The sequence below is a fragment of the Bombyx mandarina genome, chromosome 10, assembly GCF_030267445.1.
Source record: "Bombyx mandarina strain Sakado chromosome 10, ASM3026744v2".
In the NCBI taxonomy this organism is placed as follows: domain Eukaryota; kingdom Metazoa; phylum Arthropoda; class Insecta; order Lepidoptera; family Bombycidae; genus Bombyx; species Bombyx mandarina.
Genome location: NC_143217.1, coordinates 8505122 through 8529125, shown reverse-complemented (window position 1 = coordinate 8529125; position 24004 = coordinate 8505122). Strand labels below are relative to the sequence as shown.

The 24004-nt window shown below is 34.4% G+C and overlaps 2 protein-coding genes and 1 long non-coding RNA gene across 13 annotated transcripts; 2 read left to right on the top strand and 1 right to left on the bottom strand.

Annotated features, from left to right (window-relative positions):
• The first annotated feature begins 2689 nt into the window (after window positions 1–2689).
• Window positions 2690–5228, top strand: LOC149502207 (uncharacterized). 2 transcript variants are annotated; one of them, XR_016323698.1, is made up of 4 exons: window positions 2690–2805; window positions 2982–3053; window positions 3510–3630; window positions 3722–5228. It is a non-coding gene; the product is annotated as an uncharacterized LOC149502207 (long non-coding RNA). The 2 variants fall into 2 exon arrangements; XR_016323697.1 differs by lacking the exon at window positions 2690–2805 and having other exon boundaries at window positions 2914–3053.
• Window positions 5229–5546: 318 nt separating this feature from the next.
• Window positions 5547–6767, top strand: Rad23 (UV excision repair protein Rad23). The gene has a single exon (XM_089730554.1). It carries the CDS (start codon window positions 5645–5647, stop codon window positions 6617–6619), a length of 975 nt encoding a protein of 324 aa, XP_089586680.1. The 5' UTR covers window positions 5547–5644; the 3' UTR covers window positions 6620–6767.
• A 2547-nt stretch (window positions 6768–9314) lies between these two features.
• CrebB (Cyclic-AMP response element binding protein B) lies at window positions 9315–20841 on the bottom strand. 10 transcript variants are annotated; one of them, XM_028185837.2, is made up of 8 exons: window positions 20766–20840; window positions 20093–20707; window positions 19620–19787; window positions 19308–19457; window positions 18901–19066; window positions 15550–15621; window positions 11464–11586; window positions 9315–11367 (listed from the first exon to the last, which is right to left on the bottom strand). In XM_028185837.2, exons 3-8 carry the CDS (start codon window positions 19770–19772, stop codon window positions 11165–11167), a joined length of 867 nt encoding a protein of 288 aa, XP_028041638.1. In that variant the 5' UTR covers window positions 19773–19787; window positions 20093–20707; window positions 20766–20840; the 3' UTR covers window positions 9315–11164. The 10 variants fall into 10 exon arrangements, with proteins under 10 accessions (XP_028041638.1, XP_028041642.1, XP_028041643.1 ...); XM_028185841.2 differs by lacking the exon at window positions 15550–15621 and having other exon boundaries at window positions 20766–20841; XM_028185842.2 differs by lacking the exon at window positions 15550–15621 and having other exon boundaries at window positions 9315–11355.
• Between the last annotated feature and the right edge of the window lie 3163 nt (window positions 20842–24004).

The following is a 24004-nucleotide window of genomic DNA, read 5'->3' as shown; positions in this document are numbered from 1 at the left end:
ACCACGCTGGCCTAGTGCTGGTTGGTGGATTACACACTTAGAAAATCCTAAGAACATTTAGGTGTGCAGGTTTAATCACAATGTTTTCTTCACTGTTAAAGTAAGTAAGTGATATTACACTGTAATAAATTTTCATTATCACAAACTTCCTAGTACCTTATGTAATAGGAACTGAGGTCCACTTGCCCATTTTGACTACTTCCACTAACTAACTAACTATTCTCCTTTTTTCTGATATTGTTATTTGATTATGAGATCTGTGAGTGTTACTAATTATTGACAGTTACACCTACCTTGACTACAAGATGGCAAAGGTATAATAATATAACACATCTCATTTTTAGTCGTCTCTTCAATCACTTTGACAATAGTGAGTCTTTGCCGTTTCACAAATGTAGGCCGAGGTTCACTTTGAGTGAATTTTCGTTTTCTATCTGCCCGACAATCGAATTTGGATGGTAAACAATTTGGTTTCATTCGAATTCATTTGATGGAGCCCATTATCTTGTATTGCATATAATTCTCAATGTCGTATTCCAGCTAAAACATGAAATAATTTTCCAACACTTTCAATACATAACCTATAAAAGAATTATTAAAATGTTATTTTACTAATGTTAGGAATATAATTTCGACTGTGTAAAAAAGTTATTATAATGTATACCTACATTATCTCTTGAAAAATAAATAATGAACATATTATTTACTTATTTGTTTATATTACTATGTGGACTCCCTATCTTTTTTATACCTTCATAACGATAGGTAGGAGGATGGAAAAAATGTATTTGGTCTAACTTTACGGCAATGTACATTATTTCATTTATTTATTTTTTAATTAAACTGTATACCAATTAATTGCTCCTTCAGGATTTATATTTGTTTTTTTTTTTTCACGATTAAAACCGTGTAGAAAGTTTAGGCATTATAGTTGACGCATGCGCAGTACACATATTTTGCATACATTTAATCAACTAATACAAATAGTAAATTAAACAAAAAACGAGTAATTTCGAAAGAGAACAAACGTGTTTTATATAAGAACAATCGAAAATGAATATTTACGAGTCATTAAGGACGAAAAAATATAAAAAATTGCAATCGAGGGGGCTAACTTGTACATATATTTTTAATAATTTTTTTAAAATAAATAAATGAAGAACAAACAATTATTAACAGTGAACAATCAAGAACAAATGATGAACAAACGAATTAATAGAAAATAAGTAGAAAATAGGAAAGAAAAAATTTTTTGAGGGGCTAACTTCATTCACCTCAATCCATTACATACCAGGTTTACCAGGTATAGTGTAATCTATGCTTTTGGAAGAGGTTATGTCAGGGGGGTGCAACTCCCATACAAAGGAAAATAACATACAACTAGCGTCATCTTACTCCTGTGGCGACGTCATTTTTGTAACTTTTAGGCATTAATGATCTAATAAACTCACTAGATGGCAGATATGAGTTCTGACTCAATAAAAAATGTAGCGTACTTTGAAGCAGTGCTTCCACTTTTAGGGAATTCTCCCTTTTTTAGGGAAAAATAGCTGATATTTTGGATGATAAAGACAATTTAAAAAATACCAGGATTTAGGATATTTCGGGGTAAAAAGCAAAGCCTATACTAGTAACTGTTGTGAATTTTAAAATAAACGATAATTAAAGTAAAACAATGAACATTTTATTTTATGGAGAGAGAATGACATTAAGTCGAGTTGACAAGTAAAAGAATAAAACAGAGTTGTGTATAAAAACTATAAAGGTTTGATTCAACAGTAACCCTCTAGTAAAGTAAATCATAGATTAAGCCACTGCTTTTTTAGGGATTCCCCAGAATCCCAATAAGTATAATCCGCCAAATTTTTATTTACCTATTTTCGTTGATGTCACCAGAACTTACTTGTATTGTAATATACAGGTACTTCATGTACCATGAAAGATTATCATGGTAATTTCATTTACGAAAACCTTGTAATTGTCATTTCACTTTTGCTAGCAGTTCCTTCTTCAAAGACTGAGGTGGAAAGATTATTCAGTGTTCTCAAATTTAAAAACTGACAAAAGAAACAGGCTTTCTAATGAAACCCTGAACGGCTTGCTTCATAGAAAGTTCCCAACTTTGCCAGCAAACAATTGCTCAATTTTAGAACCGAACAGTGTTAGGTTGTGCAGCAAAAGAATATAAAAGCAATGCGTCGACTTCCTTGAAAATTCTAATCCTATAGATCTATGATCTTCTGGGGGCGTTTATATTATATATACCTACATTAAATAATATGCTGTGGTTTATTTTCTGTATTTTATTTACGCTTTCTATATGAGTCGTCTATTATCAAAGGTGGCAATCTGTGCATTTGGACAAAAAAAATTTATTGATATGTCAATACAGATTTATTTGAATATAATCGTCTCCTTCAAAGAATACGGTTCAAAACCTGCATTAAATAAAGGTTAATAGTTAACCTGTTATTTATCTAAGATGTCGTTCCGAAGAGTTTTGTGACTGCCAATGGAATATAAAGTCAATAATTCGTTTTTCTGATTTACCAATCATTGTCCAAAAGTCAGATTGCCGGCTTTGATAATAGTCGACTCATATAAAGGATTTATGAAAGTTGTCTAGGAAATTTTAGGGTAAATTCAAAAGAAACTAGGGTAAAATGTGTTAAAAAAAACGTAAGTGGAAACACTGCTTTGAAGTTTTCAAAATTCCAGGGCCGTAAAACAATCTCAAAAAAAAAAAAAAGTTTTCAAAATGTCGTAACGATTTAATTTTTTAAATCGTTTTTTTTTGGTCTTGGTGTGAGTTATTTTACGTTGTAGTATTAATTTAGAGCAACTTTTAGCTTTATGAGAATATTAGACGATTAGACATTGAGAAACTCTGTTTTGAATTCTCTTTAGACATAACTTGGCTCCAATACTTTTTTCTTCGTTAGCGTTTCGTAAGCCTGTGTAACTATTTTCATTTCTTACAGAATGTTTATTATTAAAAATCAGCATGCCTCGAAGATCGAAAATGAAATGCTATTTCGGATGCCTTGATAACGGTGAGTTTACACTATTTTCCCGGTATATTATTTGCTAACATAATTATTATTCATAATATAATTAAATGAATTAGCACCAACTAATGGTCCTTCCTATTTCTGCTGCCTAGCTATCATATATGTTAAGTTTTGATCAAAACAGTCGGTATTAAGTCTCGTACTATCACACACACACCTCAGATAATAAAATTGTCTCGAGTGGGTGGAAGTATTTATGTTTTGCAACTCAGCGTATTATATGCTTATTGTCAAGTGGGCCCGAACTAGTTTTTTGGAATGATCAATCAGTCATGCTTTCCTGTTTAAATAAAATACAGCACAATTGATCTCACATCCAAAGTTAGATGATGGCATTCACGTTTTGTTTCCTGGTGTTTGATAACTAAGTTACACCAAGTGGCCTGTGACCACGTTCATCCTTCTACCCAATATAAAATAATGTTTTTATTTTTGTAGACAAAGGTTTGATAATGACAAAATTTTATGGAAAAATTATAAGGAGCACTAAAATGTCTGAAACATGAAAATATTGATGCACTATATTTGAACCAGAACGTGTTATGTAATATATTAATTTGTAAGTAAGATTACATTAACACTAAATTTTTCATGGTCGTATTTTTTCAATATTTGTTACATACTTAAGATACTTTGTTTCTCCGTTTCAGAAGAGAAACTGATTCAGCAAGGAACGTGAACTCTCAAGGGATCTTAATTTTTTTTAAATATGTTTATAATTGATAAATTAATAATTGAAATAGTTCATAAGAACTAAATTGATGCCAATTTTGTTTTAAAATAGGTTGTTTAGTTCTTATAGTTATAGTATTACGTTTGAATAGTTGTAATTAGTAAGTTAGTAATATATGAAAATACTGATATAAATTTTTGTAAATAACCTTTTGTAAATTCTACGAGAAGATGATTTTAATTAATGATCAAAAGTCAACGGTCTTTAAAAGCATTATTTGCAATTATTTAGATTTACTGTGGAATATATTTGCTAAGTTGTGTTTTCTGTATGAGCAGATATAAATGAAAATGCCCAAACATGATTATGTTTCTTACATTTTCATTATGTGAAATCAATATGCTTGTGACTGAGTATATTAATAATTTATTAAAACTTAAGTGATAGACAGCAACCCCTATGGCACTGCTGAAGTTTATAAGCACTGGTGACCACTTATCACGGGCCGGGTTGCGTGCTCGTCTGCTGTTGAGTGCAATAAAAATTTTCGAAACCCTTTCTATTATTTAGATGTAATATTAGTGTACATTTAATTTGGATTAAAAGATAAATTTACGTTTTATGTTTGCATGTGTATGTTTATAATTCATTTGCATGTAACGAACACCAGTTTCTTTTTTAACAAAATGTAAACTAATGGTTTGTAATGAATGTAATTAACTTTAAGATGATTTTCTTTCAATCTGCTGTTTGTTTCATCTAGTATTACCAAAGCTAAAGCATCAGAAACGTCAGAATAGAAATAATTTAGATAGGGAATAAAAGTATAACTAATGTAATCATGTCTAAGATTACTATAAGCGTCATTAAGTACAAACTATCAATATTTAAGAGTACTTTAAATCATCATTACATTTTTTAAACATTTTTTGTTTTTCAAATCATGTAATAAAACGTTTGTGCAGAACAAAATGTCACATGTTATGAACATGATTGTGGGTTAATCGTTTCTTAAATTTCTAAATGTTTATAAGAATGCTAAGAATAATTTAGTATTCACTTTAGTGTGTGTATTATCTCTACAATGCTAGTATAAATGACAATTATTGTATGACGAAGCATAGGTAGTGTTTATAGATGTAATATTTTCATACAAGGTCATGATCTGTCACGATCAACTTTAAGCAAGAACTGCTATAGTTAAGAAACAAATTTATTAAATTTAATTCAAATTGTCTACTATGTTTGTAATGGAAAGCTGACATGTTTATATTTCGCACAAATGACTTAAGTGACATTGAATGATTTGATTATCTAGACTTAATTAACTTTTAGATAACTTTCGATTTAATGTTATTAAGTACTCTAGTAGGATTAATCTAGAGGAGTTATTGTTATTCGAAATTTTATACAATTGTACGTTCATACTATCTTTTAACAGTAAATTGTTTGTAATATAGGGAAATTAAATAGCTTACAGAGAATTACAGCTTTTTATTTAAAAAAACTGTTTTCTCTCTGTATGAAAAGGTCTTATCGATTAGAATGCTGAACACAATCAAACGTTCTTTAATATTTCATAAGTACTACCGGGAATTTCAGCGATTCTAAACGATAAGATTTTTTCATAAAGAGAGTTAATTATAAAAAATATTAAAATTACTAAAAAAGCCACCTGGTGGGGGGTAGGGAGATTAATAATCGACAGCAGCGACGCCTGCTGTCCTGGGCTCTAACTAAAGCAAAAATAAAAATGAGAGTTGCGCATCTATCTCAAATATATTAAGTGTATAATCTATGGGTTATGTTTACTGCATAATTCTGTCGAGTCAGAATTCAGTTGATATAAATTTTGTGCACAACTTACTGAATCATCTAATATATTAAGAAAAGTGTAAAAATGTTGGTGACGCTAAAAACTTTACAACAGCAAACATTTCAAATTGAAATAGATCCAGAAGAAACTGTGAAAGCATTGAAGTTAAAAATTGAAGTGGAAAAAGGGAAGGATTTTGTCGCCGACCATCAAAGACTTATTTATGCGGGAAAAATTCTTCTGGACGACAACAAAATAAATTCTTACAACATAGATGAAAAGAAATTCATTGTTATTATGGTTACAAAACCTAAAGTCTCCGAGAGCCAACCTACATCAACTTCCATACCCGAAGCAGGCGAAAGTGCTTCCACTGATAGTGGTGATGCTAAGCCTAAGACTGTTCCTCCTGAAGAAGTAGTCAAACCTACTACAGCAGAAACTGAGCGAGTTACCGAGACTCCCAACACCACTAGTGATGCTGAGTTAGAAGCAACTATCCAAAGTATTATGGATATGGGATATGATAGGCCACAAGTTGAACAAGCATTACGCGCCTCATTTAATAATAGAGAAAGAGCTGTAGAATATTTAATAACAGGTATTCCTGAAGAATTGCTACATGAACAAGAAGCTGAAGAAAGTTCTGATGAAGACCCATTAGCCTTCCTGCGAGATCAACCACAATTTCAGCAAATGCGTGCTGTTATTCAACAGAATCCCAATTTGTTAAATGCTGTGTTACAGCAGATTGGTCAGACAAATCCAGCTTTATTACAAGTAATCAGCCAACATCAAGAAGCCTTTGTCAGAATGTTAAATGAACCAGTGAACCCTTCTGCTGCGGGAGTAGCATCAGATGAGAATGTTGCTGATATTCAACAACCTCAATTAGGGTCACAGAATGTTATTCAAGTGTCTGCTCAAGATAAAGAAGCTATTGAAAGATTAAAAGCTCTTGGTTTTCCCGAACATATGGTGATACAAGCTTATTTTGCTTGTGAAAAAAATGAGAATCTTGCAGCTAACTTTTTGCTGTCTCAGAATTTTGATGACTAAGTTCTTGACTTAATCGAATGACAAGTGCAAAAGGAAAAAGTGTTGTTTTTTTGCAAAATTCATTGTTTTAATCTACACAATCTGTGTATTTCATACACTTTTATAGAGCTTGTCATTATTCAATATCTAATAAATTTCTTATTGTTCAGTGGTTTATTATTTTTGTAATAATGTTTATTTGCTTACAGTAAAAGTAAACTTACTTTTATTAATCATCAAATAAGTAAAATGATTAAATTTTCAACCACTTCATTTGTAATTTATAATTATTTTTCAGCTTGTATTCATTATACTTACATAAAGTAATTGATGCTGTTTTAGTTTAGCAGTTTAATTTAATTTTTTGATTATAAATTTTGTTTAATGTATATATTACACTACAACATAATACAAATATTTCCCAAAAACGTAGATATAGGTCATGCTTAAAATCTTAAATAATGAAAACATATTGTTATAGAATGTTTGGTCGAGATTTGCATTCCTTTTTTATTGCTGTAGATGGCCAAGTAGGACACACCTGATGGTGAGTGGTCACTGTCATTTAGGGACATACCAAGGACCAAGAATACTGGCCTTTTAAGTGTATTATCTATGATACAGGCTAAGCTATAATCTATTATACTCAGATACTACTTTTATTGTGTTAAAAATAATAATATACTACTGAAATGTTGCATGTACAGTTTTTATACAAAATGTAGGTATATTTTTTATTGAACCAACCAACACCTTGTTTTGAATTGGTCTACCAGTGTGGTTTTGATGGGTCACATGTAACTCTAAATACCATGGGTCCCGACTATTGGCCTCAAGTTTTTTCTTCTTGACAAATGAAATTGCTCCTATTTTTCTATTTTCGGGTCGTTGTTGTGAACTCACAAATTTTCCTACATCTTTCGAACTAGCTCAAGTACTGATAGTATAGTGTTATGCGATTGAATGGTTTGATTTAGTGCTAAGAAATTTCGGCTTTGGCAGAAAATCTGCCCGCTCCTGAAATTGCGTTCGCTACGCTGCATCGCCTCCCTCGGGGGCGCAGCCCAATACGTTGGTCCGACCAGATCCGCACCGCTTTTGATTCCACGTTTCACAACGCCCTCCACACCGCCAGAGACAAGAATAGATGGAGAAAGATCGTGCGTGCGAAGGTGATACAAAAGGATGGTCACGACCCTCAGCAACGAGGAATACGGCGCAAGGAGGACGCTGCATCGCGGCCGTCACTAGTGATCGGCATAGCAGAGTATATGCACAGCCTGTGCGCAGTCCAAAACAAAGACGATGAAAGCCAATTTAGGATATATGAACCGCATTGTAGTTACAAGAGGAAAAAAGATCGCCAATTGCATTAACCAAATCGTCTGGATCTATATTTCCGTTCCATTCGTCATGTGTGCCATCTGTTTCTGGCACGAAGCAAACATGAGTTCCAGATTGAAGACAGGACCTCGATATTTTCACAAGAGATAATTACGATGGCCGTTGGCTGCGGACTCCAGTAATCTCCTGACATCTGGAGGGCCGTAAGCTCGCCTGGTTCCAACAGCATTAAGCCTGTGTAAGGTGTTAGTTTTTTTTTTCATTTTCATTCAAATCAGAAATGAGGAGATTGGCAGGAAAACCATGGAAAACGACATAGTCCAAAAGATTGCGACGTTGAAGTGGCAGTGGTTAGGGCACATTGCTCGTAGAACGGATGACCGTTAGGGCCAGAAAGTTCTTGAGTGGGTACCGGAAGACGTAGCGTAGGTAGGCCTGCAAGATGGACCGACGACCTATTAAGATTCGCGGGGATTCGCTGGATGCAAACAACGCTGGACCAATCTTTGTGGCGAGGTTTGGAGGAGGCCTGTGTCCAGCAGTGGACGTCCGTAGACTGATAAAAAAATATATATTTGTTAGTTGCCTTTGCTTTTGAAGTTCAAATTCAAATAATAAGCTAATTATGTCAGTACCTATAACAAATGATTAATAAATATACTGTTTGGCATTTGTATCAAAGTAGCATTTTATTACCATAACCGTTAAGCGTCAAATTTGCTGGGATACTATAAACATAAAGTTTTTTTTCTTTTCAAAATTTGCTACAGTAACGTCATCTTGAAGTCAATCGATTTTACCGATTCTTGTATTATGTACTAAAGATTCATCTTCTAATCACAACAAAAACACAATTCAGAATGCGATAGATATTACTCTGTCTACATTTGCAATCGCCAATATTGGACATAATTGATTTGTCGGTATTCATCATCAAAACCACAGGATACGTCAAATCCACGTTAAATAACAATAGATTCAAAACTCAGTTCTAGTAGCAGCGGTCTTTGTTTGATTTGATTATAACGCAACGTTAGATAATTAAACTATGCCAGCCAATAAACCTAGATCGTATTTAAATTTGGTCTAGGTATGCTCATTTTTTCAACAGTATTGAATCTTCGTGCCCCTATGTACTTAACTAATTATCAAAAATAGCCCCGTTATGGTGTGTGAAAACTCTGTTTGCGGTTTAGTATGCACGTTACTTTTATATTTTAATCTTGAGATTTGAAGTTAAACATACATAAATATAGGTATATATTACAGAATTTGCGTAAAAATTATAATGAAACACCGCAATGATGGTGTGACGTCGTAGGACGTGTTTACAAATTATATTAGGGAATTTCCGTTTTTAATATAACTCGAATGAACAGAAACAATGATTTAATATCTTTATTTAGTATTTTCCGGCACTTTATAGAGTATAATAGCTATTGATGGCGTTGACTATTTCTCACTTGTCGAGTAGTCGACCGCGACGTTCCCAAGAATAGTTTGTCAATTAGAACATTGATGTAAAATATTGTTTGACCTACAGCTAATTGCAAGTTGAAGATCATATGAAATTAAGAAAGGTACTATTAAAATGAACAAACAACGGGCATATTTACGTCAAACAGTTAATATTATTATTTATAAATAGCATTAAGTTAACATACAGCTATGTTGGTATAAACTTTATTCTTTCTAATTCAAAGGCACTTTCCACAATTTCTATAAATTATTTAATCTACACGTCCTATCATGGATGATGTGTATGCGGTTTAATTATATAATTACCGTTAACAAAAAAAAATCATGTAAACGAAATAGATTATTTAATGTAATACAAAACGTAAATCATAATCTGTATGGCTCCTACCGCAAAATACATCAACCATGATAAGGATAAAATCTTATATAACTCTCGATTGTTAAAATAAAAATTACCCTTTCTCATTTTCTATAAACTTAACAAAACATGTAGTGGTTCCACATTCTTTTACGTAGACATTTGATGATTTATAACGAGAGGTCGTTCAAGTATTACATAGGGTAGCAGACATAGACAATCAAATATATTCTATATACACAATGGTATCTATTTAACGCAAAAGTCAAGAAACCTTTTGAAAATCAGTTTTACGTTTTTGTTATTTTACTGATACAGCAGAAGAACAGAGTTAATGAAGAGTCTGCTCACTTAATACTTGAACGCTCATTGTATTAAAGAACAATGAGCAAAAATGCTAGTCATTCACAGACACGATAAAATTAAATTTTGAAATCGTCTCGTGAAATACAACAAGTTCTAAAACAGCTATTTTTTTAAATGATTAAAATTTTATACATTAAAAATACAAATTTCGTAATATCACTATTACGCGCTGTCCACTTTCTTCAGTAAAAATATATTTATGTACAATTTCTCTTTTATACAATCTAAAATTCTCTTTATTTCTACAACATGTACAAAAAATACCAATGTCTCTGAAAATCATAAGCGAGACGCACAGCAGAAAATAACTGTACATTACAATGTTGGTATTGCACAAAAATAACTAAAATATTAACTTTGGCTTATCCATTACCAACACCCTGAGTGGTGGTGAAACACTAGACTTACATAGTGTAACATCTATCACTTCAGCATCATAATCACAGTCAACGTGTGACATACACCAACTAAACATCCCGACAAGAACAAAAGCAACAAATCAATAAAATAACCATGCAAGCACACCAGCAAAGTCGGTTTCAATCAATATAGAAGTTTCATTAGAAATTGTTTTGGAAATGGCACCGAAATAATAAATACATGTTTATTATTATACATCTGGAATGGTAAATAAAGCTGTTTTGACTATACATATTTCATATTTATGATCTCATCAGAAACAAGTTTCTTTTTTTTTTTAAAACACCAAGACATACTGGTTGATTTGCCAATAGTATCAAAATCGACTAAACTGATAAAATAACAACAGAAAATAATAAACTAACAAAAAAAAAACATTATCAAATCTAACAATACTTTAAGAAAAATATTTTCTGGACCGTCCATGCTTAGTTTTTAAGTGATTTTATTTACAATACAGTTAATAACGAACAGTTTCGTAATTCGTGTTCGGGATTCGAACGAATCGATAATTAATTGTGAATTTTAATACAAGACTCAAAATGTGCCGCTGGCTCTTATCGGCCGGGTAACGGCACACCCAGTTAGCCAGCTTGACCTCATTCCGTTTTCTGTTGGCAATATAATTCCTTTAATGTTTTCAACTCTTCTATTAGCGCTTTATTTTGGTTTTCAAGGACTGCAACTCTGTTTTCAAGGCACTTGATGTACTCCTTTTTCTTTCTGCGGCATTCCCTAGCGGCTTCTCGGTTTTTCATTAGTCGTAGTTCTCGTTTGCGCGTTTGGTCTTCTAGTATGGGACCTACAAAGTCAGTACGTTTATTCATTTTAATTTTTACAAATACCTAATATTTGTATGTTTTTAAAGTTGTAATTATTTACAGGTTACGACACTAACCCGGTACATAGAATTGTCCATCTTGATTCGCTGCATACTGCACTATGGCTCCGCCCCCCGCCGCTCCGGACACGGCCAACGTGTGCAATCCGCTGTCAGTTTGTATAGTTCCAGCTGGAATGACTATACAGAAATAATCATTAGTAAAATCTGAATGCCAAATCGTTTGTTTGTAGATTATGACACTACATAGTGTTTGTTACTTTTTGGGGAAAATGCAAAGACTTTCTAACTAGACGTGTATACAATGCAGACTATAGCCATAGACCAGTCGCATTATAACAATAGTCCATCTATTTATGAACGATGGACGATTCTTCACTGATTTATGGAGTATTTTAAGAGATGTAAGTGGAATTTAATTGTACTGAATCGATACAATCCCGTTCTAGAAGAAATCGGAAACAAAAGCACATTAACTGCAGTATTTACCATTTTATTTTTTATTATTTTTATTTCGAGCCATAAAGCTCTCAGATCATTACTTGTACTAACAGAGGCCAGCGACAGCTATCACTCTTACGAAAGTACAACATCAACAGTACAGTTAATTTTACATTAAACTAGTTGTCGCGTGTTACGAACCATTCAACAGGCAACACATTCCGTGCAAAAGAACCTGCTCTAAAAACTGAATTACATTATGTATTTTTTGTGATAAAAAGACACCGAAAGCATATTGCTCACAAAAGTATAATGTTACACGCGACCTGCATACATACATACGTGCATACGTACATATCCTCTATTTTATAATGTTATTACTCGTAAATAATGCAGTAATTTGTATCGCACTTAAATTAGGAAATTTTTAAAACGCTAATCTGTTAACCATAACCGTACTACTTAAAAAAAATTTCATTTTGCGTAAAGATTATTGTTTGCTTTTTTATTTAGACTTTAATTTCTATTTCTTATCGTAATAATGATTTTGTAAATTAAGGTGAAACCCAACAGCAGTAGTGTTCGGTGTTCCCTTTAATATCCTAAGTATTGTCGCAAATTCTGAGAAGAAGAATTCAACAAATTGACACTACTGCGGACAGATTGAAGTCCGCTGCGAAATCTACGTTGTGGTCTCTGGGCTCGTAATCGCTTTATGAGATGGAAGCGTGACCTTCGTCTGTGAGCGACAAATGTTTACAGATAAGTGAGCACTTTTCTGTTGAAGGTTCTTTAGTTTAATGGATACTAATTTTGTAAGCCCTATCTCCTGAGGATTTGGATTGGAGTGGAGATAATATACAACTTTAAGTCCAAATTAGAAATTTCAAACGAGTACGACTCTAATTTATAAAGTAGCTTTGTTATTTAACAACAAATTTATTTGTTGGTATGTTGGATGTTAGTCTTCGTTCACGTTCATACGCAGTACATCTAATTGAGTGAAACTTTTTTCTTTCTCTTAATTTATATTGCGAGCCGACTTAACCTTAATAGGTGTATGGCTCTAATAAAGAATAAAAAAAAATATATACAGTCAAAATCTGTTATAACGACATCGAAGGGACTGCTCATATTCAGTCGTAAAAACCGATAGTCGTAACAACCGGTGATGTTTAATGTGTATCGTGCAAGTACAAACAAATCGATAGGGAATTATTGGAAAAATATATTTACAAAATACGCGATTTTTTTTTCAATATTAATTTGTTTTCTTTTTCTTTGCAACATTTTGAAAGTTTCACGAATAACTCCACAAAGTTTTAGTGCGTCTTGTGTATAGATAAGTAACAAACGAACTGAAGAGATATGAAGCAGCGGGCTTTGACTACCGCGTGCACGTGTTTTGTTTCTAAGAATTAGAAAAGACCCTACATTAAACTAAATTCTATTGTTTTCTTTCCTGATTTTAATAGCCATTGAAGACAAATGTGGATACCTATTCAAATTGTTTACAATACAGCTTAGCCTGTCGTTCTAACAGATCTAATTCTCCGAAATATTAGTTAAATGTGGTCGTTTTATGAGGTATGTCGTTATTACCAATGTCGTAGAAAGCAAAATTTTTAATAAGGCGGTCATATGGCATTCAGCCGGGACCTTTGTTCTAGGTTATTATAACCGGCATGTTGTATTAAACGATGTCGCAGTAAACGGTTTTGACTGTATATATATACATTGCATACAAAAAGTACAATTATAAAAAAAATCATACAATTGTTGGTATCACGCACAATAACTAAACGTTAAAAAAATGCATATAAAATTAAAAGCAGATAGATGTTCCTTGTTTTGTCATACAACTTTGACAAGGAAAAAATTTTTTTTTTTAAATTAAGTACCTGAATCGGATAGTCTTTCATTAATGCACCTCCGTGAGTGCTGCCGTTATTGATATCAGAATCCCTGATAAACATGAGCACTACGATTCATACATTCTAACTCGACGCAGAAGGGATTGCTGGCAAAGTGTTAATTGTCAATCGGTCTTAGGACCGCATAAGTTTAAGGTTAAGACTTTTTTTGGTCCTACCTAAGCTGATGGTCTAGAGAGACCATATCAGCGTAACCTTAACTAGTAGGTGAGCTCATGGGGCTCAAACCTTACGATGTTGCTAACACGAACCCTAGCAAGAGCCGTGCTTGAGAAGCGTGCACTGAGAAGATCCGGCGAGAAACTCAGTGAGCTGGGTTTGTGGGTTAATTTACTCGCCGAGCCCTTCGTCGCAAGCGACGGGTTCGACGAGAACGATGACCGGTGCTAGGGGTACCTAAAAGCACCGTTAGTGGGTAAGCAGGATCCGAAATGACGTGTTTTGGGCGACGTCGACTATTTACCATTTGATCCGCAGGATCGGCTATGTAGTTTCCGGCAGGCATGATGAGTTCTAAATCCAATAAAAAGAGACAAAACATAGTATAAATAATAAAATTCCCTACTATGTACGTTACGCAATGTTTATTAATAAAGCCCTTTGTTTTGTATTAAATTCTCAAGATCGGTGATTCACAAATCTAACCATGAATCATAAATTTGATTCATCAAATTAACTGTTATTTTATGTTTTTTATGTATTGATTGATTTTTAACTCTTTGAGGTGCAGTGTTCATACGTATTGAACATATTAATATAGTCTTACATTACATTAGCCTTAGGACAGCAGCCCTCGTCCGGTTACGCTGATATAGCCTTCAAGGCTATCAGCTTACTGAGCTTAGGTAGGAAAAAAAAGACAGCAAATGGTTAATAAAATTTAAAGCACCTGCTTTTTTTAATTTTCCTAAGTTTATTCGTTGATTTAAAGAAACAATAAAATTGATTATAACTTAAAAACAAAATTCATATTATGTATACGCAATATAATTTAAAATATCAAGAATCAAAATTTAGTACAAAGAAATACGCATTTCGAGACATTACGTCATTGTATGTCGTCGACCGGTTACGTCATCGGACCGGCTGGAATAACAAACAAGGCTTCGCGGTTTTCTAAATGACTTAGTTACATGTTTTGTTCGACATGTATTTTCAACATTTTATATTTAATTGTAATTGGCAGAAAACCCGAAAATAGTATAGACGCCGATGTTAGTTAACGTTTCAATGATTTAAACACACAACTAGTCACTACAAAAAAAAACAAATATGGTCGGTTTATTATCATGTGATATTAATAAAATTATGACTATTGTGTGAATATGAAATTTAACTAAACACACCTTTCCAAATTATGTAAAAAAAACAACACAGTTGCTCAACAAGTTTACATCGTCATCAAAATTTTATTCGAATTAGGTAGGTACATTCTGTCGATTGTTGCAAACCTTATTGATTTTAAAATAAACAAATTTTATTATCTTGAATATTCTATCTTTAATTTGTATTTTGATTATATATCGTATGTGCTAAGCTATAACTTGTTAACCAAAGGGTCATAACACATAAAACCAATTCAAGTCTTAACGACTCACAAAGTTTAATGATCTCAGAAAAATGGTTGGAAACGTTTGAAAAATGATCACTCCTAAAGGTGGTTAGGCGCCTAATTTCAATGGTCAGTTACTATGAGGTGTCGTAAGTAGTTAGTGACACATGTTGCACACAGAAACATATATTGTCCACGATGGTACATTTAACTGACCTGGTGCAAAAGATAAAGAAGGTGACAGCGACACTTCAGTCTCACATCCTGGTCTAGATCCCATGCGATTGTCTGCAACGTTATTAGCATCTTATATTTGGATTGCTATCTAGTTCAATATCGAAGACCTCTGTTACCTCCGTACTAAATTATATTTAATGCTAGTTGCATTGAAAATAATATTCGGACATTAAACATAACAAAGATTATTTTTATGTTGAAATCATGAATTTCGAATAAGTTTAACGGCACAGTTTTCACTCTCATTAATTTTGCAATTTATTTAAACTATTTCAATTTAATTGTATATATTTTTTCAGTAAACAGGCGCTGTATTATTTATATTGTCCATTAGGTGAACCGATAGTCGAACCCGAGCGCGATTGTTGTAAGTTTGTATATAGATCTATTCTCAGTCTTACAAGATTTACACAATAATTATTGGACGCGAGAGAACTAAGGTATCGAAGGGACGCAGAGCACCTCTAACAGAAGTTTTCGCGTTATATTTCTTGTAGCACACGGCCTACCTGTTGTTCAGCGGTTAGCGGACCCCAAAGACAGAGCCATCCAACTGAGACATGAAACTTTGTCTCAATTGTATAATGTAATCAATACTACTGAACGGTCGGTTCGTTCTTTTGTCGTCTATTTTATGTATATATGAGAACGTTCAATTCGTTCCTTGTCGTCTGGTTCGTGTCAGTCTTTTAGGAAGTCAAAAGAAGTACTGGCTGCTGCTAGTCACGTGCGTCCTCGTTCCATTTCTCTCTTTATTTTTGAATTCTTGTCAAGGGTCTATCTGAGTCTGTGTCTATGTCTAGTCGTTGTAGGTCTTATGTCCTGTCAAAAAGGTTGCACGCCACGACAACTACCCTTCAAATCGATCTGCATTCTTCAAACTGTGTTCCGTGTTACTGCTTTGCGGCTGAAATAGGCAGGGTATTGGTACGTGCTCGTGCGGCGCTACAAGAAACTAGTAATCATGCAAATTATAATGATTGCGGGTTCGATTTTTCTATACACGATGCTATTTCTTTATCGTGGAAGTAATTCCCGAACATATGTTAAGTACGTATATCATTAGAATGATTGGTAACTGGTTGCGGAAATTGAAGACCGACACAGTCGCATCTCGATAGAAAGCGTTTCGTTTTTAAAGACACGTCTTTAAAATGTGAACTCAAAACAAATATAATAAATATTAAAAAAGGAAATGAATTAATCGACAATTCATGTTACTAGTCATCTGGTGATGAATGTTATTTTCTGACTACGGAATGATGCAGAGTATTTTACAATCAATTTATTTATTTCGTAGTTAACTTAATTATCATTTTATAATGGTTAGTAATTTTTAATTATAATAATCCAGTAAAGTTTATACTCAGTATTATAAAAATTAATTTTCACTTTTTATTTCGGCTACAAGAGCGGAAAAGTATAAAAAGTTCATAGTACCTATAAAAAGGTCAATAACCATTTCTATGCTATTATTTATTTTAAACAATTCATGTACAATCTTACTTATCTTACCGTGGACGGTAATCATGCCAGATTTTAATTTGTTTTACGGTTTAAGCCTAACTTTCATTTTAACAAAATTATATTTAACATTAGATGTAGATGGAACTTAGACTACGACTAAGACTGCTATTTGCAAATACCTTAGTATTATTTTCCTGAATGTAAAAAAGTTTCAACTCAATCGCATCAATTGGAACAAAAAAAACTTGCATACTTATACAATGAAGATATTTTTATTTAGTATCAAGATATTATTCCGTTAATTATTTTGAGAGCTAAGTTGGTTAAATTTGTAAGTTGTATTAATGAACAAGATTTCCTACCAGAGTAATGTTTGAAAGTAAAAATTATTAAACTCAAGTTATTCAAGTTTTATTTTTGGATACAAATGGAATGACATTAAATTTAAAGTTTTCAATTTATTCGTCTTTCAGGAGTTTTTTCTAAATTATTTCATTAATGACTTACAATAAAAGTGAAAAGTATCTTTGTCTAAATGGACTGACCGATTGCCCAACAATTGCAAAAGAAGAAACGGATACAGCCTACTTCAAGCGTTTTGGTTAGCTTCACATTTAAAAACTTACTGAACAAAATTTGTAGATCATATATTATTTTTTATATACTGTACATACACATGTGTGGAAATTGACAAAGAGTATTAACGAAACTATTATATTTTACTTGTAATTGTATTTTTTTTATCTACATTAACAATTAATAGAGGTGCTAACTCCACTAATGAGGGAAGTTAAATCCTCACCTCACCTCCAAATTTAATGCATTAAGAATTTAGCCAGGCTCAAAATATATAATAATAAGAGAATTAGATTGTAATATGTATAACAAACCTAATGATATCTTAAGTCAGAGAAATCAGTTTCGTCTTAAATACAAGAATTGGTATCTCTAAGCTACTGCTAGTAATTTCCACCACTTTAAGTAATATCTTGGAGCTCCACAGTGGGAGTGACTTGGTTCTGGCTCTGGTTTTTCTGATATCAATAAACAGCATATAAAACCCTCTTTAATTTTAAATTTGGAATACCATGAGCCCTCACATGGGTATCAGTATTGTACCTATTTCTAGTGAAAAATAATAATGTGTCCGGTTTGACCAAAGGTGGTCATTGTATTAATGCAAAATATTGAACATCATAATCCAATCTCATTCACATTGCAGTTTCTATGAGCTCCAGTTGTCGTTTTATAATATGTAGGCCTTGAGCAAAGTAATGTCAGCAGACAACCAAGGAGGTGGACTGACGATATGGTCAAAATAGCTAGTAAGTACTGGATGTAGATGGAGAAAGGCAAGAGACTGAAGGGAATTGAGTGCATGTGAAGAGAACTACACTCAGTATTAAGTGGACATGGGTTGAAAAAGAGGGGTTGTGGGCCTATCTTAGTATAGAAATATTACTACTAGCTTTTTCGGTGCTATGAAACATTAGTACTAGCGACAATTAACTGTGCCAATTTAGTAGCATATTGATTGATAATAACCAATTTTAATTAAAAATATTTAGTCATTGTGATCAAATTATGATTATTATTGAAAGACAAAATATGACATTGTTATCATAATTATTGCATCTTCATTACTACTGCAGTATTATTAACAGCAATACATTTGATAAATTAGTGCTTTTTCCATATTATTACATTGGTAGCTGATCCAATGACAAAAAATTTCATGATTGATTTAGGTGTATCAAGTCTGCATAATTTACTATTGAGCAGACTATTATTCGCACAATGCACAGCACTACATCTATCACAAGTCTATATTATACACCAAAACAGTAAAAATAGAAACTGTACCTGCAATTTCTGCTCCTCCAAGGTCATTTAAAATTTTTCGATAAGACGGACGTCTAGTCAACATTTCTCTATATTTACGTTTGGGACTTTCATCACCACTGCCACAGCTTTCATCACTACATGACTGACCTTGTGTATTCACAAGTGTATTAGGTTCTGGTTTTATCTAAAATAAGAAATAGGAATAAAAAAAATTTGACACTTTTTTCTGTTTTAGATATTTAGTATGATTTTATGAAAATTTACAATTGAACCATACTCTAGTCATTGCTTATTTTGGTCATTAAATATGCTATAAAGGTTGATTTCAAAAAATGTTTTTATCCTAACCAAAAAGTTAGACAATGATGGCTTTCCTCAACACTATTGAGTGAATTACTGCAATGATTAGAGAATATTTAATTTACCTGTAACGTTTGTAATGTCCCTTGCGTAGTGTGTATTACAGAACTGGGTTTACTAACAAGTATAACATTTCCCTTTGGTATCTGTACAGATTGGATATTGGATGCTGTTTGTATCACTGATTGTTGATTAGGTTGAATAACAGACTGCACCTGCAAAAATTTAAAATGATTTATATGTACTATCTAGTCTTAATATTTGTAAACAAAACAAACAGTTTACTGATATTATTGAAAATGTCCCCTTTTAACTATAATATTAAAGTTTTGTATTAATTTGATTCACTCAACTAAACTTAAAGATAGAATTCACACCTGTGCAGAGGGAGCCTGACTGGGTAGAGTAAGTTGTACTATACTGGTGACAACATGAGGAGTGGAACCCGGAGTCGAAGAGCTCGCGCTGGCCAGTGGATCCGTCGTGCCAGCACCGCCTGTGGTGCCGTTCTCTTCAACCATCCCTTCCATGCCAACTAAGGTCACCTAAAATTCAAGGTCAACTCTCTATGCATTCTTCATTATTAGGTTTTTATGCGTATTGCAAAACCAATTTGTTTAGCTTGGCTCTATCGTTGCAAGGTTGTTCACGGGATATCCTAAAACGGCATCATCACGTCATAGCCAAAACGCGGTATTTCTTAACAACGCGTTTCATGTAAATGACACAGATTATCTCTGTGTTTGGAACTTTTTGAGTGATTTTATCATCATATGGAACATACATTATTTGCGATTCCAAATATATGCGACCGTGACAGGTCGCAAGTTTAGTCTTCACAAGCACTCACCAGTTACGTATTCCTCGTCACCGTCTATGCTGCGTCCGGAGTGGGTGAACGGGAAGGTACGTAGTAGCCACGTCAACTGCGAGAAGACTCGTCACTGGCGGAGACCTATGATCTTGTATGCGTCATCACAATATGGCCGAATTCTTTAACTGGATGGCGCATGCGTTAAAAATTCTCAATTTACAATAACTGTCAGTAATGGATGTTATGAACTTTGAAATTACAATAAAAATTTGTGTTCATAATATGTCTAGGTACATAATCATTGGTTTCGTTTTTTGATTATCATCACTTACACGACATATAAGCATGTTAAAAATATTGTACAAGAAAAAATATTTTTAACTGTCCATATTTTTTTAAATTTCGCAAACAACGCATCAATGAATTTTAAAATAAATAATGAACCAAAGAAAACACCATTTTGGAGTAACCAGTTATAGTGATTATATACTCTTTGGGAGTAACTCTGTGTTGAAGCAATTTTATACTCCCTAAATCCTATGTGGTATATGATGACGTCAGTCACGTGGCTGCATATGCAAGCTACTTTTGCCTACATTGTATCTTGTTATTGTGTCACATGCTGCAAGTGTCACGACTTTTTCAATGTAACTGTCACAAAACAAAACTCAAAATCAAACATATTTATTTTATAGAGGTAGGTACCTACCTACTATGAAGGGTAGAGGTAAGGAGAACCGTCTCATATGGGAGAAGCTTGAAAGTGTCCCACTTTCAACACTAAATAACAGTTCAAAAATCCTCCAGAATGGAGCTAGCATTTTTTTTTTTTCCTGTCTAAGCTGATAGCCCTAGGGGCTATTTCAGCGTAACCGTGGCTAGTAGGTGAGCTCACGGGGCTCAAACCTGATGATGGAGCTAGCATAGGCACAGGGTATGATATGAATTGTGCAGTTGTTACCTGATTGAAGTACGCTGAGTTAGGAAATTTAATGTATTTAATGACTAGAGTAGTTAGTGACAGTGTAATATACAAGACCTCACATGATTACGTAGTCCAAACTAATTTCGTCAATATAACCTAAAATTATTGCTGTGGTAAAACGCGGAGACATCGATTGCATTTTCTTATCAGCTTTAAGTAAAATACTTTTTGTGATTTTGTAGTGCTTAAAGTTCTTTCGTCCTTTTTTATTTCTCTATCTTATTTTAATAACTTTCAGCGCCGTTTTTTAAAATTTACCCGGCTGCTACTGTAACGCCTCCTTTATTTAGCAGATTTTAACGGAAACTTTTTCACACGCAGAGACGGTTCTCCTTACTTCTACCCTCCATACTATCTACCTACAGTGGCAAGCTTAGACCTTCTAAATGTCGAGGGTAAGGAGCTTAATTTCTGTATAAAAAGTGTCTGTAGAGTAGCGCCCCTGTAGCAATTTAATTTTTGATATCCGTATCTCACTCCGTTTTTTATTATTATTGCTACATTTGTATCACACTGATAAAAAATAATTATATACAGTGACGCTATTATAATGGGTTTTCTCATCATACGAGACTACTTGTCGAACCGTTCGTTCCGATATCGAGTCGAGGGAACGCGATCCCGCCCCCGTCACGTCACAGCCGGAGTCCCGCAAGGCTCCGCCCTCTCCCCGTTATTATTCAGTTTGTATATCAATGATATACCCCGGTCTCCGGAGACCCATCTAGCGCTCTTCGCTGATGACACCGCCATCTACTACTCGTGTAGGAAGAAGGCGTTGCTTCATCGTCGACTTCAGACCGCAGCTACCACCATGGGACAGTGGTTCTGGAAGTGGCGCATTGACATCAACCCCACGAAAGCACAGCGGTGCTCTTCAAAAGGGGTCGCCCTTCGAACACCACGTTGAGCATCCCTCTCCCGTCTAGGCGCGTCGACACCTCCGCCTCCGCCATTCGCCCAATTACGATGTTCGACCAGCCCATACCGTGGGCCCCGAAGGTCAAATATTTAGGCGTCACCCTCGACAGAAGGATGACATTCCGCCCTCATATTAAGACGGTACGCGACCGTGCCGCCTTCATTCTAGGACGTCTCTACCCGATGATATGCAGGCGAAGTAAAATGTCCCTTAGAAATAAGGTGACACTCTACAAAACTTGCATACGCCCCGTCATGACCCATGCAAGTGTAGTGTTCGCTCACGCGGCCCGCACTCACCTAAAATCATTTCAAATTATCCAATCCCGTTTTTGCAGGATAGCCGTCGGAGCCCCGTGGTTCGTCAGGAACGTCGACCTCCATGACGACCTGGACTTAGAGTCCACCAGTAAGTATATGCAGTCGGCGTCGATGCGCCACTTCGACAAAGTGGCACGACACGAGAACCCTCTCATCGTGGCCGCCGGTAACTACATTCCCGATCCCGCGGACAGAATGGAAAGCAGTCGACGTCGCCCAAAACACGTCATCTCGGATCCTCCCGATCCACTAACGGTGCTTTTAGGTACTTCAAGCACCGGTCACCGTTCTTGTCGAACCCGTCGCTTGCGACGAAGGGCTCGACGAGTAAATTAACTCTCAGACACAGCCCACTGAGTTTCTCGCCGGATCTTCTCAGTGGGTCGTGTTTCCGATCCGGTGGTAGATTCTGCGAAGCACGACTCTTGCTAGGGTTCGTGTTAGCATCGTCGTCAGGTTTGAACCCCGTGAGCTCACCTACTAGTTAAGGTTCCGCTGGAATAGCCTCTCTAGGCTACCAGCTTAGGTAGGAAAAAAAATTATGGGTTTTTGAGTGGTGATTTACTGCTTACAGATAGGCCCATTTTCAACCTATCTCTCATATAAGATTATTCTCCTAAGTAGATTTTAGGTTTAACTTAGGTTTTAGATTTACCTTTCATACTACTAAAAGACCAAGCTTACTATTACCCACAGTGTCTTTATTAAGATAATGTGTCCTGGTATTGGGATTTTTAACCCAAGTATTTTATTTTATTATTACATTCTGTTATTATATGGAAAATTATAGGAAGAAAAATGAAATAAAGTTGATTAATACGAAACCAGAGGCGGATTTACCTATGGTGCAAGGTGTGCAAAGGAGCGTTGCGCCATTTTTTTTTTTTTTTTTTTTTTTTTTTTTTTTTTTTTTTTTTTTTTTTTTTTTTTTTTTTTTTTTTTTTTTTTTTTTTTTTTTTTTTTTTTTTTTTTTTTTTTTTTTTTGCTTAGATGGGTGGACGAGCTCACAGCCCACCTGGTGTTAAGTGGTTACTGGAGCCCATAGACATCCACAACGTAAATGCGCCACCCACCTTGAGATATAAGTTCTAAGGTCTCAAGTATAGTTACAACGGCTGCCCCACCCTTCAAACCGAAACGTATTACTGCTTCACGGCAGACATAGGCAGGGTGGTGGTACCCACCCGCGCGGACTCACAAGAGGTCCTACCACCAGTATTTACGCAAATTATAATTTTGCGGGTATGATTTTTATTACACGATGTTATTCCTTCATCGTGGAAGTCAATCGTGAACATTTGTTGAGTACGTATTTCATTAGAAAAATTGGTACCCGCCTGCGGGATTCGAACACCGGTGCATCGCTTCAACACGAATGCACCGGACATCTTATCCGTTAGGCCACGACGACCACAAAATTATGTGGCACCTTTACACTTTAAATGAACTTTTTACATTTGTACTTATTCCATTTTGACCGCGCGCTTACTAAAGGGCACTCAGGTACTGATTGCATACAGGTGCTTTACGCAATAGGGATGCCTTATTTTTAAGACTGTAATCAATTGGTATGAAATTTATTGAAACGTGATGAGACGGAATGAAGTAATGTTGCAGTAAAATGCTAGTTGCAGGTTTGGGAAGAGCCTCTCTAGCTTCACGGCTTAGTCAGTTTGAAATCAGAAAAATGAAAATAAGCCGCTGGACGTAACTTCTCGGGA